At 42.0% G+C, this 19961-nt stretch overlaps 1 protein-coding gene across 5 annotated transcripts in view; it reads left to right on the plus strand.

Moving 5' to 3' along the window:
- Positions 1-15562, plus strand: part of LOC121920241 (inactive serine/threonine-protein kinase TEX14-like) — a 33124-nt gene extending 17562 nt beyond the window's left edge. For 3 of the 5 annotated variants that reach the window (XM_042447336.1, XM_042447337.1, XM_042447338.1), the window contains exons 14-20: positions 405-499; positions 931-1080; positions 2635-2833; positions 8540-8619; positions 9117-9190; positions 9972-10039; positions 14486-15561. In XM_042447336.1, coding sequence (XP_042303270.1) covers positions 405-499; positions 931-1080; positions 2635-2833; positions 8540-8619; positions 9117-9190; positions 9972-10039; positions 14486-14595 — 776 coding nt within the window. In that variant the 3' untranslated portion in view covers positions 14596-15561. Of the gene's footprint in view, positions 1-404; positions 500-930; positions 1081-2634; positions 2834-8539; positions 8620-9116; positions 9191-9971; positions 10040-14485 lie in introns of all 5 variants that reach the window. The other 2 variants (XM_042447334.1, XM_042447335.1) reach the window with 1 other exon arrangement.
- Positions 15563-19961: the final 4399 nt, after the last annotated feature.

Here is a 19961-nt window from a genome sequence, read left to right on the forward strand (position 1 = left end):
TTAGCTCAGTGGTGATCACTCGTTCCCCTCCTGCCTCCCAGACGATGGTGGTTGGCAGTGCAAAAAACAGATCGCATGACCATGGGTGACCAAAGTAGTGCCAAAGTGCTATTGTAAGGGAAAGTATGATAAGAAATGATGCCAAACCAGTATGCTTCCATTCTTAAACTTGCACGATTGTGACAGGACAGCAGGCTGGTGTCCTGAGTGAAGAAAAGGAGATGTAAGGTTGTAAGTTGGGGTGCCCAGTTGATTGGCAGGAGAATGAAGATATGGAAGAACCTTCATAGGACAGGATGGAGCAATAGTTTACTACAGGGCCTAAGAAACAATAAATGGATAAATATAGATGAAAGCATGCCTTGACTATATGATCCTTTCTGGTCTATATTCTTGTTCTTCAGAACCACCTTACTTTGAGGTGGAGTCTAGTGGCAGAAGTGCAGAACAAAGCACATCCAACACCCAGCCTGAGAGCCAGACAATTGGACAAGAGCAGGTAAGACGGACAAGCACAATGCAATACTCGTGGCATATTGCGTTAGTGGGGGTAGGTTCATCTTCATTAACCTTTTTTTTCTTTTTCATTGGAGAAATATGTCCTTGCAAGAGCTACTCTTGTAATATGGGATGTATCCACATTGCAGAAATAAAGCAGTTTAATACCACTTTAACTATCATTGCTCCATCCTATGAAATCCTGGGATTTATTTTTGGTGAGGCATTCAGCCTTGTCTGTCAGAGAACTCTGATCCTCACCAAACTACGGATCTCAGGATTCCCCGAGATAGAGGCATGGCAATTAAAGTGGTGTCAAACTGCTTGGATCCCCTGCGAAAACGGAGGACCGACTGTAATACACATTCAGTTAGACTCTTTGCATTAAACAATGTGAATTTCCACCATGGTTCAGTTCTTTCTTTCTTACAGAAAAGTGGAGAACAAGAGACAAGTAGTCCTTGCAAATCTTCTATGGAGAAGCACCAGAGATCCAACTCTGACAGCACATGTGAACCAGGGAGCAGTGGAGAAGAAGAATCATCTGTGTCTGATAACAGGAGCCTAGTGTCTGCGGGCATGGTATGGTTCTCTCATGCCTCAAGCCTGTCAGTCTTGTTCTGTGACCTTAATTCCAAATTTAAGGAGAGGAACTGTTATGTCCAATATACCATTTTATTGGGACAGTCATTCCTCATCCTTTTAACTCCCACCCATTTAGTAGTCCTATCACTATATCTTTCCTAGGAGTCTCCTTCATAAGGCAGATTCCTCTCGTTTGTGATGATGACCACACTTCTCTAGTGCTACACTGTAAAGCTAACCTATTCTGCATTTCTCTGGTATTTCATGAAGTATTCCCTCCGCTTCTACCCACTACAAATGTGCTGTCAATCCTATCCCTCGGTTCGTTAATGGGCATCCCTACATCGTCTTCCCAAAACCTTGGAAAAATTGCTCTTTGGAGGACAGCACCCAGACCTCCAGTGCTAAGTTATCTTTCCTGATACAGGTTGAGTTTCCCTTATCTAGAATTCTGAAATCCAAAATACTCCAAAGTCCAAAGCTTTTTGAGCTACATACATGTATTTGCATGGCTAGAAAGAGACATGGTTGGAGAGAGAAATGATGATTTGTAAAATGGTGGTAGGTGTGGATTCATGCCAAGTGCTACACTTATTCTTGCCATTTTACAGATTACCAATCTCTCTCCAGCCTCATAATGTCTCATGTACAGTGGGCCTTTGGTATCTGCTGGGGTTGGTTCCAGCCCCCCTCCCCCCATAGTTACCAAAGTTTGTGGCTGCTCAGGTGCAATTAAATGGCATAGTAAAATGGTGCCTTTATATAAAATGGTAAAATTCAACTTTGCTTTTTGGATTTTTTAAAAATTGTTATTAATAAAATATATTATTAATAAAAGCCAAACCTTACATATATAACAAAGACAAAGGAAAAAGAGACAAACAATAACATAACACAACAACAATATACATAAAAGTGACTCCTTGGAGTTCTTTCTGATCTTCAGCAAATCTAAATTTCTTCCACTAGTCTCTTGAAATAAATCGTTAAATTTAGGTTTGAAGACCTGCAGTACAAAATCCAAACCTCAGTCTTTATTATGATGCAGTCTGCTTCCAGTGGATGCAGAACTGGTTTAAGTTAATTGACCAACAAACCCTTGACTTAGAAGAAGGATTTACGCTTTGGTTGGCATGCCTATTTGTTTTATGGGAAGCATCAAGCCAACAAGGACTTTCTAACTCATTTCATACTTTATTTAAAGAGGCTGGAATGCAAGGATTACATTTGTCAGCAAATGAGGCCCTATTTAAAGACTACATCTTTTTTTTAGTCGACACAGTGTGATTTTTTTTTTTGTCTCAATGCAAAAATTGATAGGAATTTTGTACTGCTTTTTGGATTTTTTTTTTAAAAAATAATATTTTCAAGCCATGGATAGTTGAATTTGTGGATACAGAATCCATGGATATGGAGGGCCAGTTGTATATGTAAGTACAGGTATTCCAAAATTCAAAATACTGAACGCTTCTGGTCCCAAGCATTTCAAATAAGGGATACTCAAGCTTTACTGTAATTGTGTTCTCCTCACAATTCTTGTTTCTCCTTTAGGGAGATAACATTGTCAAGCAGGAGGCAGTGTTTGTGAACAGTCTGGAGGACTCAGCCTGTCTCTTGGCAAAAGCCCAAGCCTCCTTAGAAAACCTGGAGAAACGTTTTACGTCTGGCATCCACATGTTAGAGTCATTCGTCAGCCAGCAAGGGATGCCAGGTCGAAGCAGCCACAGCGATGAAACCCTGCTGAGACGAGGTGAGTCCCCTTATGATTTTGATGTAATAACAAAGTAAACACCTTCTTTGCCTCAGTCTTCTCAGAAAAGGCAAAGGGTGCTCAACCTGAGGATAATGGCGGAGAGGGCAGAATAGGGGAATTTCAGCATAGAATAAGTAAAGAGATAGTAGAGGAACACCTTGTTAATCTAAATGAATTTAAGTCTCCAGGACCAGATGAACTACATCCAAGGGCATTAAAAGTACTGGCAAATGTAATATTGAAACCATTGGCAATAATCTTTGAGAACTCCTGGAGAACAGGAGAAGTCCCAGCAGACTGGAGGAGGGCAAACGTTGTCCCAATCTTCAAAAAGGGGAAGAAAGAGGATCCCAACAATTATCGTCCAGTTAGTCTGATATCAATACCAGGAAAGATTCTGGAGCAGATCATTAAACAGAGAGTCTGTGAACATCTAGAAGGCAATGCCATAATCACAAAAAGTCAACATGGGTTTCAGAGAAACAAGTCATGCCAGACAAATCTGATCTCTTTCTTTGATAAAATTACCAGCTTGGTAGATGAAGGGAATGCTGTGGATATAGTATATCTTGATTCCAGTAAGGCCTTTGACAAGGTTTCCCATGACATTCTTGCAAACAAGCTTGTAAAATGTGGGCTAGATAAAGTAACTGTTACATGGATTTGTAATTGGTTGACTTGCTGAACCCAAAGGGGGCTCAACAATGGCTCTTTTTCAGCCTGGAGAGAAGTAACCAGTGGGGTCCCATAGGGCTCTGTCCTGGGGCCAGTGTTATTCAACATCTTTATCAATGACCTGGATGAAAGAATTGGGAGCATACTTATCAAATTTGCAGATGACACCAAATTAGGAGGAATAGCTAATACTCCAGAGGACAGGATCAACATTCAAAATGATCTGAATAGACTAGAAAGCTGGGCCAAAGCTAACAAAATGAAATTCAACACAGAGAAATGTACGGTACTGCACTTAGGACAGAAAAAAGAAATGCACAGATATATGATGGGGGACACCTGACTGAATGAAACTACATGTGAAAGGGATCTAGGAGTCCAAGTAGACCACAAGTTGAACATGAGTCAACAGTGCGATGCGGCAGCTAAAAAGACCAATGAAATTTTAGGCTGCATCAATAAAAGTATAGTGTCTAGATCAAGAGAAGTAATAGTGCCACTGTATTCTGCTCTGGTCAGGCCCCACCTGGAATATTGTGTCCATTTCTGGGCACCACAATTCAAAAAGGACACTGAGAAACTGGAGCATGTACAAAGGAGGGTGACTAAAATGGTGAAAGGTCTGGAAACCTTGCCCTATGAGGAATGACTCAGGGAGCTGGGGATGTTTAGCCTGGAGAAGAGAAGGTTAAGAGGTGATATGATAGCCCTGTTTAAATATTTGAAGGGATGTCATATTGAGGAGAGAGCAAGCTTGTTTTCTGCTGCTCCAGAGAACAGGACCCGGAAAAATGGATGCAAGCTACAGGAAAAGAGATTCCACCTCACCATTAGGAAGAACTTCCTGACAGTAAGGGCTGTTTGACAGTGGAACAAACTCCCTCGGAGTGTAGTGGAGTCTCCTTCCTTGGAGCTCTTTAAGCAGAGGCTGGATGGCCATCTGTCAGGGATGCTTTGATTTGGATTTCCTGCATGGCAGGGGGTTGGACTGGATGGCCCGTGCGGTCTCTTCCAACTCTATGATTCTGTGAAATAATATCTCACCATAGCCAATGGCATACCTTTCTTTTTCACAAACCTTGGAAACAGTGCCAATACAAGCTTTTCCGAATACTGTGATTTATTAGAGGAGGGGGTCTCTGTCCCCATCACAACTGTCTCATCACAGTGAGCACTTCATTGTAGGGAATCGCTGCTTATCCACATTCACACTGGAAAATTGCAAATTTTCACTTTAGCAGTTACTGCATGTGACTCATAGCACTTACTGGGTGCTACCTGTGACATCACTTCTGAGCAAATCTAAGGATTTTCATTACACCAGCTATAAAAGCAAAATTTTAACAGGATAAAAGTATCTTTGTCTGGTACCTATCACATGACGTTGTGTCGATCCTGCTGCTGTCTTGCATTTTATTTGTTACTATAGTACAACTTTTCATTGACAGGCAAAACCCATCAATAGGCCTTCAGTCTTGCTGCTATTCTGTTACTGTGTTCGTGTGATAAGTCACGTCTGCTGCAGTTTCATTTCTCAGGCAATTAAATGGTGTGTGCAGGGGTGATTCTGTTCCTCTCTCCCTTGTCCCTTACAGTGTCCCTGAAGTCAGCTGCTGTGTGCACATTCACATAGCAGCCAGCTTTGTGAGATGGTTAGCAGCCATGATCTCTCATTCACCCCCTTCCTCCCAGAAGGTGGCATTTGGCAGTGCAGAAAACAGATCACATGGCCATAGATCGCCAAAGCACTATTGTGGGGGAAAGTGTAATAAGAAATTGTGCCAAACCAAGTATGCCTCCATTCTTAAACTAGGACAATTGTGACATGACAGCCAGCTGGTGTGATAAAGTCCTAAGCAGGGATGTCACAAAGTCTCATCACTGTTCATTAAACATACAGGATTTATGTTTCTTGATGTTTCAGTAAAGTTTTTTATAAACTGTAAAACTTTTTCAACCAGGGTGTGAGAACTTTAATTTTACATCATTTGTAAATGAAGTGACAGGACAAAGACTTCAAAGGGAAATTTGATGTGCAGAGTTACATACCTAATGTAAACAACCATTCAGACTGGATCTTAAAATCAAGAGCAGCTCTGCTGTTAATTCTGCTTTGCTGATCACTATGTTACCCTTTTCCGTTGGGTCTCGAGTCTGGAGTACATACAGAGAAAATCTCCTCCACACTTGACAGCAGGGAAATCAGTTCCACTGTAAAGTTCCACTTTACAAAGCAGTTCCTCAGATCCTCCTTTTAAAAGTTCCCTTATGACTGTCTGGAAAGCCCTAAACTGAAAGGGTGTGTAGCTAATAGTCCCTGTTTTTCCAAAGTAAACCTCATAGCAGGCATTACTTGTGAGTAAACATTACAAAAACCTGGCTGCATGCTGCACTCAGAATAAAACCACTGGACTTTGCTTATTTCTGAATACACCTTTTAAGGATTGTATTGTACTGCAATGTGAAGCAGGGCAGCCTGGGAAAGTCACACTCCCTCAGAGGAAAGCAAAGACAACTTGCAATTAGTTCAAAGGGATTTACAGATACATCTGTTTGAGTCTGCAGTGAGAATGCCAGAATAGAAGGTGCAACTTGCATGAATGAAAAAAATTATAGGGGGTATTCCATTTAGAGAACTTAGCAGTTACTTTTTTTCCCCTTCCCTTTCTTTTTGATGAACTACATCTCCCAAAATCCCTATCCTGCACAGCCACTGATTCATGTTAGCTCGGTGACTGTGAGAATTGTAGTATACGGCAATGGCCTCAGCCCAAATATGGTCCAGAGGCCATGGGAAGCCAAGGACAGTACTATATGTTGCCTTGCAGAAAGGGCAAAGACAAAGGAGTCTATAGTTTTTTGTGGGTTTTTCGGGCTATGTAGCCATGTTCTAGGAGAGTTTCTTCCTGACGTTTTGCCAACATCTATGGCTGGCATCTTCAGAGAATGCTTACCTGGAAAAAATTGGGTACGCACAGTATATATATAGCCAATTTTTTTCCAGGCAGGCATTCTCTGAAGATGCCCAAAAAACCCACAAAAAAACTATGGATGCTGGCCGTGAAAGTCTTTGACTTCACAAAGAAGTCTGTCAGCCTGAAGCAGTAAGCCAATCTCCCTGCTAGCCTCCGCTGTCTTTCCCAACACCTCATCCTGACCCAAATTCCCTGGGGATGTTCTGATTTTATCACAATCAATGCCATCGCCATCAACCAAATATATTCCTTTTGTCAACAAGCTGGAAATCCCATTGTTTCTGGGATTCCTGAAAAATCAACTTAAACTGCCTCAAGACAAAGTTCGGCCCATAAATATGCCCACTTAAGCACTCTCACTTTGGTCCAGTTTGGAATTAGGCAGAACCCCTGTCAGATTCAACCTTAGACCCCTCAATACTTCTGGCTATACCACAAAGCAGAGTAGTGAGTAGTGAGTACCCATTCAGCTCCCAGCTTTCCTCCAGATTGGAGCCTGGCTTAAGGATCTGGTAAGCATTGCTCATCGTAACCCTTTAATTTGGTATCCGCTACCACCTTTTATATCTTCATTAGTGTGTGTTGTGTGTATGTATGAGTGCTTCGTGTGAATGTTGACATCCCTCCTGTTGTTCAAATAATAAAACTGAGTTGTACTTAACACTCTGGGGTTCTAGTTTTTCAGAACTGTTAAACACAGGCTTGTGTCCCAGCTAGTTACCATGGCCCTCTCAGTGCTGCCTATTGAGCTAAACTAATTTACCCATTGAATTCAGTTTGTGGGTGGCCTCCAAGGACCCTAGGTTTTTGGTTAATACAAGTGTTTACATTTTTCTTATCCAGTATTATTGCCCCTTCATTAAAAACAAAAACCCACTTTCTATCACACTCAACCAAAGCTTTCCCAGAAGCAAGGTAATAATAAAATAAATAAATAAAACCTTTATTTATATCCCGCTTTTCTGTGACAAGACAATCAAAGTGGCTTACAACACGTAAAAATCATTGCCAATACCTTCCATTCCAACAAGGAAGGAATCTTATTCAGCTTGAGGGCTGAACAGAGAGCCCAGAAGGGACAGCTTCAAGCCACCCCTGACAAAGCCCAATTGGGGCCACAGCAAGCACACACCATGGCCTCAGTCCAGCCAGAATAGGGCCCAAATAGGAGCAGCAAAGAGCCACTCCTATTTGGGATGAATTGCAGCTGCCTTACCGCAGCTTCAGCCGGCTTCCAGCTGGTTTGGTGGTGTGGGGAATCTAAATGCCATGCCCCCAAGTTGCCCGGAAGCCACCAAGCATGTAATTGATGGCATGACTTCCGGGTAACTTGGGGGCATGGTGTGTGTAAATGCCATACCCCCAAGCTGGCTTGAAGCCAGTTGAAGCTGCCAATCTGTTCTGGCCCTTGGTTAACCCAAAGTGCTAACCAACAAAAGCATTAGCTGTTCAAGAAAAGTAGTGTTATTATCTGAAAACCATCATATAAAGAAGAGTATAATGTTTTACATAATTCCATTTCAGAATCAGCATTTTTATTCTTCTCACCTAACATTTTGCTAGGCTTTTCTTTTAAATGGAATTCCTCCAATATGAACATTTGTCCACCAAAATCCTATTTAGGATTTGAGCTTCAGAAGACCTTTCTAATATTTTCAAGCAGATTGAGATACTTTACTGAAGTCTTTGTGGGCTCTTTAATAAAGGATATTCTGCCTCAGGGAATGGTTGGAGTAAATTAGTTTTTGTGGGGCTTCTAACCCCATAATTCTGACAACCTAACCTTGAAGATAAAGGTTCAGATTTCCAGCTCTGTCATTGCTGAACCTTAATCATGTTAGTTCGTCTATGCAATGGAAATAGTAATTAAAGTCTTCATGAAGGTGCGTGTAATGCCTTGCAATGAAAATTATGGTCACTGGCATGTTTTTGAAAATGCTGAAAGGTTTCTCATTAACCAGACAGGTTTTTTCTGCTTGAAGCCAAACATGTTTCTATCCTTCTTGCTTGCATCCTTGAATTACTGTTAATGACATTCTGTCTCCATCCACAGAAAATTGCAAGGAACATATCTCAAATCGCTCTCTTCAAACCCTCATTGATTTATCAGCCAATGCCAGGAAAAAAGTCCAGGTAATATACTAGGGATTACACTGGGAAATAAATACTAATGCTCCACGTTCCAAATGGATTTGCTCAATCAAGGAAGCAACAATCTTGGCAGTTGATGGCCAGAGTTCTTGACGGTGTCTCATCCATGTTGTTGTTGTTGTTGTTGTTGTTGTTGTTATGTGCCTTCAAGTCATTTCCAACTGATGATGACTCTAAGGCAAACCTATCATGGGTTTTTCTAGGGCTGAGAGAGTGTGAGTTGCCCAAGTTCACCCAGTGCTTTCTCATGAGTGAGTGGTCTCCAGGGTCGCTCGTAGTCTTACATTCAAACCACTACTCCATGATGGCCCCATAGGCTCTCTATGGCTCTCATCCATAGGGTCACCATACGTTGAAGTTGACTTGATGGTAAATAACAATAATAGCAAATGTTTTCTAAAAAGGAAGCTGCCATCATTTTCCTGTGCCATTTACTCAACTGGTGCTAATCCTGTTCTGAACCATTTTTCTGTCCGCAGAGGAATCCTGTCTCAGCTGAGGTTTGCCGAAGGTGGGAAAATACCATGGAAGGGCCTTTTTGTTGCATGCACACGTATGTAGTAGATTTCACATGGACATTTGCATTCATGGTAAAACAGCTGTATTTCATTAAATATTTTCTGGAAGAGACCTTGGGTAACAGCAACCAAATATGTTTCAACTTCCCAAAGAGCTTTTACGATAGCTGCTCCAAGACTGTGGAATAGTCTCCCAGAAGAGATCCGTCTTACCAGCTCCCTGGAAACCTTCAGGAAGACAGTTAAGACGGAGCTCTTCCGGCAAGCATACCCACCTGATTTTTGGTAAGACACAAATCCACCTCCCTCAACTCCAGTGTCGTCTGTGATATCTTGTTTTTAATTGCTAATTGTTATGTATTTTATTAAATTGTTGTGTGTTGTTCTGTATTGTTTCTTAAATTTGGTTGTGATCCCGCCTCGATCTACCCAGGAGAGGCGGGAAAATACAAATAAATTTTATAATTATTATTATTATTATTATTATTCGCTGTTAGCCAAGCTCCTTCCCTACAACCACCTCAAGCTAATGCACAACATACCATCTTTAAAAATCCTGATTCTCTCTTCCCACATCTCTGGTCCTGTTTCTATGGGAAAACTCTTCAACACTAACAAAACATTTTAGTAGACTATCCAGAAGTCCATGCTTCTTTTGATTTGATTTGATAATTACTGTTTGAAGACTTTTTTTAAAAAAAAACTGTTTATACAGATATCTGAAGTTTTTGTAATCTTTTCGTCCACTAATTAATGCCTTAAAATACAATACAACACAGACTGTATTTAAAATGTATTTTTCTCATGTCACCACAGGCTTGACCTTCTTCAGGAGATCATCCAGGAGCTTCAGGGAACAGGTGATTCCCCCTCTGTGAGCCAGAGTAAGTAGAAGACCTTATTTTATCATTGCAGGATTGAAGGATGGAGCATGTTTTCATTGGTATACATTTATAAAAGGGTAAAATATGTGGTTTGTTTGACTGAAACAAATGCAAATCAATTTACAGCTGGTGGAAAAAGAGCTGTCTCAGGACTTGAATCTTCAATGCTTGCTATTATTCCAACCACAGTGCACAACCTTGTTTGGATGCAGGCTCCCATGGGGACCTATTGGGGCTGCACACCCAGAAGGGCAGTTGAAAAAGAGGTGAACCGTCCAGAGTCACTTTCAGTTTTTATGCATTCTACTCTTTATGTCTCAGCCCTTCCACTTCATTTCCTTTCTCTTGCAATATTCTTTTCCTTTTAATTACTGCCAGAGCATTCTTCCAAGCCCTTCTTGGAGGGCTGGGATCAAAGATATTTGTGAAATTGCTGGTAGAGTGTCTTCCCAGTGAGAAGTGCAACTAGTGGTATAGCAGAACCAAGGGATTGCAGGATCAAAACCCTATGACTTTTTTTTTTACCAGCAGGAAGTAGGCCATCATCTACCAACCTCATTGAACTCTTCTGCTCACCTTCTATTTAGCTGCAATTCCTACAGCATCTGGTGGGAAAAACAGAGTTTCTTAGCAGAATTAGTTTGTTAAGACTTATCCCTGATATAATCCAAAATATTTTGGGGTAATTTTCTCTTGAGTTGGCAAGGCTCATTAACTTTACAAATGACCTACTCCTGGTTGAGATATAAACTGCTATATTTTTTTTAAAATTATCAATAGAGTCACCTGCATTTTGGACTCTTTAGAGAATTATTATAGCAACTGCATTGATGAAGTCCTGCCCATCAAAATTTTCTGCAGGGGGTTATCAGCTTGTAAAATTGGTTGAAATTGGAGGTGAGGAAGAGGTGATGAGAGCAGCAGAAACCTCCACCACTAAAGTGATAAATGCCAAGATGTCACACAAGACTTTGGAGAAGTTCAGGTTATGCACCCGTTTTGGACAAATAAACATATTAATGCTCAAGCACCTTGCTCCCAAAAGGGACATTAGCAATGGGACGGTCATTCTCTTGGTCTAAGGAGGTCATCTTCAGTTAAAAGCACCCTACAGCCTCTTTCAAAATAGCAGGTGCCACCCACTGACTAAGTGAGACATTGGCCACCCCTTGACTCTGCTTCATCAGTTCATTGCTACTAGATCTTACTAGCCCAGACACCCAAGGGGTCAAGCTTACATGTGGTGGACTCAACTGATTCAAGTGTTTTGTTCATATCAGGCTGAAACTAATCACAACCAACCTAACAAGATAAACCTTTGGAAGTTTTCCTAGACTCTATAATAACAGGAGTGAGATGTTCTGAATGGATATAAGCAACTTTTCCTTTGAGTGCTTAGTAGTTTTGTCACAGCAGTTGACTGCACCTGTTGCCTCTGGCTGTTATCCCAACATGTTCTTCATCACCAGTGGGAATAGCTCTCTTGTATAGATGTCAAAGATGAAATAGCAGAGGCATAGTATAACTTTTCCCCCAAATGTAATGCTGCATAATAGATATAATCAAGAGTCAAATGAATGGGGCACGCGCTCGTGGTGCCCCGCGTGCTCCCACGCCACCGCGCCACCGCGCACGAGCCCCATTCAAATGAATGGGGCTTGAACATAGGTGGAATTCACCTTACGCGGGGGGTCCGGAACGGATCCCCTGCGTAAGGCAAGGGCTCACTGTATATTGAATGGGACTTGAGTATACACGGATTTTGTTATACACAGGGATCTTGGAACCAAACCCCAATGTATAACAAGGGTCCACTGTATATTTGTATGAACTATTCTGCAGAACAATACGTTAAAAATTAAAATTAAGAAAAGTAGGCACATGCACAACACAGAGACAACACAACACAGTCTTGTCACCTGATTGGCAATGTGTGTTTTTTTAATTTCTGTTTTGCAAAAATCCATATAAATACTGTCAAAGAGAAAGCAGACATTTTAAAAAAAAAAGAAAAAACATGTCTAAGTGTAGCTTTCAATAGGCAACTAAATATCTAAATGAGCATTTGTACAAAACAGACATCTGTATGATTTGTGTTCAACTATTGAAAGGGTTTTGAGGTCTTAAGTAATTGAATAATGGAAGATGTATCCTGAGTGTGGCAAATGTAAATACCTGAAAAGCACCCAATCCTGTCTGATCCTTGAAGCTAAGCTGGGTTAGCCCTGGTTAGTATTTGAATGGGAGGCCGCCAATGAATACCAGGTGCTGTAGGCGCTATTTCAGAGGAAGGAATTGGGAAAAACACTTTGTCTAAGAAAACCCTATGAAATCTGTAGGTCACCTTAAGTCAATAAGTGACTTGAAATCATGCATACACACGGACATACATGCACATACATATATTAATGATTAAATCCTATATGGATTTAATGAACACTGTGCACCCATCCACCCAACTGTTTTCATCTGAGCAGTCACTGGGTGAAATAGGTTTCTAAGCAGAAAATGACAGGAGTTGTCATGAGCACAGTAACTACTCCTTGTATGTTGTGTACACGCCTTAAGTATGGTGACAGCTCAAGCTCGTGAAGGAACTCCTAGCAATGCTTTCTTAGAAGGGCAAATAAATCCATGAAACCAAAAGAAGAATGTCTTTGGAAGCAGGCCCAGATAAGTAACAGAATTAGAACAGGACTAAAAGCAATTCCTTCTGTACTCTAATCTGTATAAAAAATTGCAAATTAAAATAATTTCCTTATGTTTGCTCATTTTACATAATTTAACTTAGCAATGAGGATATGCTGAAAGCTGCGCACAACACTAGAGTCCTATCCCTGACTAATTACTGGAAGCCTTATTTAGCTCTGCTCCCCAGTTTTAGGGTTTCATTGATTTGCACACTATTCCAGCTATCTTCACTGCCATTCTACTGGAGTCTAGAATGGCTAGAAGCTTTTTTTAAAATGATACAGAAGATGTTAGGAAACTGGGGCGGGTTACAGACTGCCCATTTGGGGCAGCCTGCACCTGCCCCTTTCCCCGCTGTATCGGGGCCTCAGCTGCCAGAATGGCAGCCTCCGAGGCCCCAATCTACCGCTTTGCAGGCCACGGGGAAGCAGCAAAGGCCACTTCCCCGCGGCCTGGAAAGGGGTGTCCTTGGGGCTTCAAGCCCCAAGGACACCCGGCGACGGCAGGGAGGAGGAGAAAGGGGCCGCTAGGCCCCTTTCTCCTCTGCGTCGCTGGGTGCAGCCATGTAAAGGCTGCGCCCAGTGATGCAAACCCCAGAAGGAGCTCCATTTCGAAGCTCCTTCTTGCACCGTAGAAAGGGTGCTCTAGGCACCCTTGTGAGGCGCAAAGACGTCACGTCCGTTTGGAGGCGGCCATGTGGAACAGCCGCCGCCATTTTGTGCGTGCTCCGCGCGTGCTAGGGTTGAGGGCGTCCAGAAAGGACGCCCTTTTCTAACCTAGCATGCGCGGAGCGTGCACTTTTAGGCTCGTCTGTAACGGGCCTGAGATTCTCAGCATGGTGAATCTGTTTCCAGTATAAAACTCCTTGTTGATAATGATGTAATTTTCAGTTTATGGTGACCTTAAGGCAATTCTATCATAGGGTTTTCTTGGCAAGATTTGTCAGAGGCAGTTTGCCATTGCCTTCCACTGAGGCTGAGAGCATGTGACTTGCCCAAGGTCACCCAATGCCCAAGCTGGGAATCAAACCCTGGTCTGCAGAATCATAGTCCAAGACTCAGACCACTATACCACGCTGGCTCCTATCTTCGCTTCTACAAATTCTGAACATATAGAGTGTGTCTGTAGTACCTTTAATGTTGTGTAGAATCACGCAGTGGAGCCAGTGTGGTGTAGTGGTTGAGTGGTTTGGACTATGACTTTGAAGAACAGGGTTTGAATCCATAGAAACCCACTGGGTGATCTTGGGTAAGTCATGCTCTCTCAGCCTCAGAGAAAGGCAAAAGCAAACTCTTTCTGAAGAAATCTTGGTAAGAAACCCCCATGATAGGGCTTCCTTAGGGTCACCATAAGTTGGAAATGACTTGAAAACACAACAGCAAAGAATCAGGCAGCACATTTGCACCTGGATATAAATACTCAAGAGCTGGACTTTAGCTCAGTGGTAGAGCATATGCAAGCAATCCATTCCACATTCATTCCTTTTCCCAGGTAAAAGAATTGGGAAGCAGATAATAGGGTGAGGGACTGTGCCTGACACCCTGGAGAACAGCTGTTAGATTGAAAAGAACTTGAAATTTGGGGATGAGGCTACAACCAGAATCCCCCAGCCATAACAACCAGAAACATTTCCATACTCTGGGTTAGATAAATGGTCTGACTCAATATAAAGCAGCTTCCCATGTTGCCAAATATGAAATTTTACTAGATGATATCACCAAAGCATTGTGTCTCATAAACCCTTTCTCTTCCTAGGACAGCGAGGAAGGAGTGAAAAAGAAAAATCTTTTGATTTGCAACAAAAGAATACTGCTCCAGACTCCAGCACGGGACAAGGAAAGGTTGCTAGTATGAAGGACTCATAAATTATCATCACTATTCTTGTCTTTTTGGGGATTGGACTGGAACCAGCCATCACTCCCTTTCTGAAATAAGTTACCTGCTCCCTTGTGTAGGAACTAGGGAGCGTCTCACCAACCCAGCATCTTCAATTCACAACCTGTGATATTTTCAATTAAGAAGCTCTCTGCTCTGCCTTATAAGATCTACTTGTAATTTTTGTTATAATTTACAGAGACCTGGGGTAAGATGAAGTGCTGTGGGTCAGTTTTATTGGTTGAATCCTTGGACACTGGTGATCGTTGGTTAGGATCACAGCCCTTCTAAATCTTCTTAGATTCACTTTGTTTCATGCTTTTGTTTTTGTTTTTTTACTCTCACAAATCTCTACACCATAAAACAGGAAGTCACATCTATAGTATCTTAGTTCCTTGTTTTCGATGCTAGTCTTGTTGGAGCAATCAACTGCATCATATAAATAGCAGTCTCACAGAGAGGTTGGGGAGGATTAGAACTGCAATGATTCTAATGATCCATTAGATCATCTATCCTTCCCAAGACATGGCACCAATTTCAGTGGAATCTTAGCATGGGGGAGGTTGGTTAAAATTTGTCATGCATTATGGTTCCAGTCCTGCTTTGAAGAAATAGATATATTTACAGTTTTTAAAAGTATGTTAATTGTTTTTAAACAGTAAGGTCATCTTTGCCCTTATTCTAGCCCTTCATTTTAGTTTTACCAAAGAAAGCCATACAATATACACGAAATAACAAAGTTTTTTTGTTAAAAATGAAAATGAACCAAGTTAGTTTTCTTGTTCTCTTCTGTCTGCATAAAAGTAGTATACATTTATCTGGGGATGTCCCAGTCAGCTGAAACAGGTATTGCTTTCATAATGTAACAGTGCCATGTACCCCTTAGACCATTGCCTGGGTTATGGATGTGACTTGAGAAATCTGCTGTACAGCACTACTACAATAAAATTCAGTATTCTGTTCTGCATTCAAACTTTAAAGTCACCTCTCTTGTCTTTATAAAAATAGGGTTGTTCTTAAAAGCCATGTCAGATTTTCCTGATGATGCTACCAAACAGCTGGACTAAGGACTTTACCACATAAGGATAAAAAGCAGAATTTTAACAGGATAAAAGGGGCTTTGACTGGTACTTCTCACACAGTATTGTGACTCTTCTGTTGCTGGTTTGCATTTAAATCATTGGTGGAGTGCACCTTTTCATTGATGGAGAAAACCTGTCAATAAGTGGTGGTCCTACTTTGTGGCAGAACAATTAAATGTGTAAAAAATGGCTGAAAATTAATTCAAAGGTCTTGAATTTTCATGGAAGTGCCATTTCAAAAGGCAGGAGCCATGTAACATTTATATTTTAAACTCTTGTACAATCTTATGACAACAGCAAAAGTCATGACACTGGCATCATCAGCATTTATTTATTTATTTTCTGCCTTTTTGTAGACTCAAGGCAGCTTACAAGAAACGTAGTTTTAAAACCACACGTTAAAAAGCAATAAAATTCATAACTAAATAAGTTAAAAAGCAAGAAAGGGACTCTCTGAAAACTATGCCCAGATATCTGAATAAACTGTCAATCTGAATAATCCGTCAATAAACTACTCCAAAAAATCTTTAGAAACAACCACAACAAATAAAGGTCCAGCACATCATACAAGGCCTTTTTCTCCTTGAAAGACATGCCAGAATAAAACATTTAAAAAAAAAGATTTGAACTGCTTGTGGAAAAATAGCAAGGAAGGTGCTTATCTAGACTCTCAAAGGAAGTTCCAGAGCCTGGGAACAGCCACTGAGAAGGCCCTTTCCTGTGTTCTCACCAGTTACACCTGTGGGACCAAGCATCTGTGTACGTAGGGGTTTCCAGTTGGTATGACATGAATCTGTTAAGTGTGTAGTACTGTGGGAAACCTAAGGAATTTAATATTATATTAAATGCTTCACAGTTATGCCTTCCAGAGCACAGAAACAGAAATGGGCAGACATGGAGGGCAAGCTGGTCCAGTGTAGCTGCTGTTGGGAGCGAGGTGCTGCTGCCGCCTGGCAACCCCTTCCAGGTCTGGCAAGGCTGCCTGCCTGGCAAGAAAAGGAGGTGATGGTGGCAAGGAAAGGGGAGTTGCCTGAGGCCACAGCTGCATCCATACCCACCAGTCCACCTCACCATCCAGTGGCCACAGTGGAGCACCTTGCCCTCCATTCCAACCCACTGCCCTCTGCTGCCTGCCACAGAGGGAAGTGCAGGGCAGGCTAACAGGAGGAGAGGGAAGACAAGATGTCCAGCAGTGTGCCAGGCATCTGGGAAAAGTGCTTCTGCTGAACGGCAGCCCCTTACGGGTTTGGTGGGGCTGTTGGCCGAGTGAGAAAGGTGGCAATGGTGTCAGGAGTAACCACAGATTCCTTTGTTTGGGGGAAAGGGAAGAGTCTTCTACTGCTCTCATAGTTGGCACTTCCCTTTCCTGACCTACACAACAGGCCCAGAAGGGGCTTCCAGGAGGTGGCAGCACCCCACTCTCTCCAGTGCCCATAGCAAACAGACGGTTGAGGTGCCCTAGGGGTGGAGGTGCCAGGCAGTTTGGCCAGGAGGGCAGAGAGGTGGCCAGCAGGGCAGGTTGAATGGTAAGTGTCCTTCCCTGCCTTCTGCCACTTTTCCTTCCACCATTCCCTCCCTTCCTGCTCTCTCCCCACGTTGTCTTCCCTGGCAGGGACGTAGCCAAGGGGGGGGTGTTCTTGGGGTCCGGACCCCCCCTCCATTAGAAAAATGAATGGTGTGTGCTGCTGCACCGACGCACCCAAGCCCCATTATAATGGTGGCACTTAGTCTGGAAACCCCCCCCCCTTCCTAAAATCCTAGCTACGTCCCTGTGCCTGGGATGGCTGCTTGCCTAGACGTAACAACGTGATATACTGCATTGAGATGACACCAACCATAGTGATGCCACTGAGAAGGCTCTTTCTCATGTGCTCACCAAGTGAGCCTGTGATTGTGGTGGGACTGAAGGAAAGCCCTCCCCTGTAGATCTTTAAACTGGCATGTTTGTATGGAGAAATACAGTCTTTCAGATAGCCTAGGCCTAAACCATATAGGGCTTTATAGGTACAGTAAGATAGGAGGCAGACACAAATAAGTATTTCTCAAATCACACTGAAGTAAACTCTTCAACTGTGGGGAATAAAATGTTCTACAGAGTTTATCACACGGGGAAAATTGGGACTTTAAACAGTGATTAAGCTGAGAAAATCATGCAATTGACATTAAAACATGATTAAAATGAGATTAATACATGTGAAAACCATTAGCACAATTGTAAGATTATCACGGATTAATCACCATTTGTACTTCCAATTGTCCCCCATGTGATAAACTATTAAGAAACCACAGGATGGCACTCTAACCATGTATGAAAATTTCAGAGTCATTCATATCACTCCAAATTCTGCTGCCAACTCAATATGCAACAGCAGCCTTTTAGCAGTGTGAAAAGGCACCGAGGTGAGATAAGTCAGATACTATCAACTTGCAGAAAATCCAGCCGTTGTACTATTATTTATTATTATTATTAACCTTTATTTATAAAGCACTGTAAGTTTACACAGCGCTGTACATCAATTTTTTAGTCACACGGTTCCCTGCCCTCAGGCTTACAATCTAAAAGACACGACACAAAAGGAGAAGGGAGTGGTGGTGGGGAATAGGATCAGGTCCAGCAGTTCTTCTCCACCTCCGAGGCCTGGACCAAGGCAGATGGACTGGAGGAAGGGCTTGGCTTCTTGATGGATGGTTAGAAGGAGGCTTCCTGGGTCAGGAGTTGGTTGAATTGCTAAAACGAAGTGGAACCCCAGGTCGGATGTGGACAGCACAAGAGGAGGACACTTTCACCATATCCTATAGCCATTCAGACTTTAGAGTGATAAAAAGACTATTTTGCCTAATCCCAGACCATATGTGGTGCGGAGATTTTCCCTTCCCTTGAGGTGGGAGGGATGTTGTAAAGCAGTGCTACTCAGTGGTGGCCCCTGGACCATTGCTGGTCCCTGCAATATTAGTAACTGGTCTCTATCAAGTTTCCAGAAAAGAAACAAACAATTGTACCCAATGGACACACCACATTGCTGGTCCCTGGCATACTGGGGGGGGGGGGGATATTTGCTGGTCCCTCACGTCAAATAGCCCAATGAACACTGTTTTAGAGGAAGATGCCTGTGGGGGTACTACTTATCCCTCTACTACCATTAAGTGTGTGGACTTCCATGTCTTCCAAACATTGCCACTAGTGTGAGGATCTCCTTCTATCTATTGCTATGGCTACCAACTATAAGAGCTCCAAAATGTCCTTATGTTCCCGTAGAATCTTTTATTTATCTTCAATCCCCACCAGGCACCACCACTCTTTATTAATTGTTGCCACAACAGACATCATGTCTGAACTCTACTTTCCCATATGTAGCGTTCCTGGAAGCAAAAGCGTACAGTACAAAAATAATGATGCATTAAATAGAAATTGAACCCAGTATTACAAATTACTTATTTAATATAAATAAATCCTATCTCTTACTTTCTCTAACATACTCATCTCCTAGCTAACTCTGACACTGATTCTAACTTCCCTCACCACTCAAATCCCATTTTGGGAGGAACATGATATATAAATTAATAAATAAATAAATAAAATGCCTTTCAACCCAACATGTATAAACACATAGGTAAAAAAGATGATTTAGCTTAACAATATTAAAGTGCTAAGAAAATATAGATGGAAGAATGAGCAAATGTTCATTTGAGCAATGAAGAATTCTTCCTCCAGCGGTTAGTCCAAGATCTCCTTCTTACAGGTGTTTGTCTGTTCTCTCTTGATCTCTTTCTGCATAGCAATTAGGGTGTAACACATTGTTTTCTTATGGAAATATGTATATAATAGAACTACAGACTGGGCTTCAAACTGGGTTACTGCCAAGATATAATTTTTAATCTAGTAGGGGAAGAATGTCAGAAGAAAATCAGTCTCTGTGTTATAGATTATAGCAAAGCCTTTGTGTTCATGAAAAACTATGGAGCACTCTTAAAGAAATGGGTATGCCACAAGATTTGATTGTCCTGAGAAACAGAATGATTTCCAATTGGTAAGGGGGGTCAGGCAAGGCTGCATTTTATCACCCTATCTGTTTAACCAAGAATCATAGAGCTGGGAGAGATCTCAAGGGTCATCCAGTCCAACCCCTGTTCTGCCATACAGGAACTCACAATTAAATACCCCTGACAGATGGCCATCCAACCTCTGTTTAAAGACCTCCAAAGAAGGAGACACCACTACCCTCCAAGGAAGTGTGTTCCACTGTCGAACAGCCCTTACTGTCAGGAAGTTCCTC

This window comes from Sceloporus undulatus, chromosome 2 (assembly GCF_019175285.1).
Source record: "Sceloporus undulatus isolate JIND9_A2432 ecotype Alabama chromosome 2, SceUnd_v1.1, whole genome shotgun sequence".
In the NCBI taxonomy this organism is placed as follows: Eukaryota; Metazoa; Chordata; class Lepidosauria; order Squamata; family Phrynosomatidae; genus Sceloporus; species Sceloporus undulatus.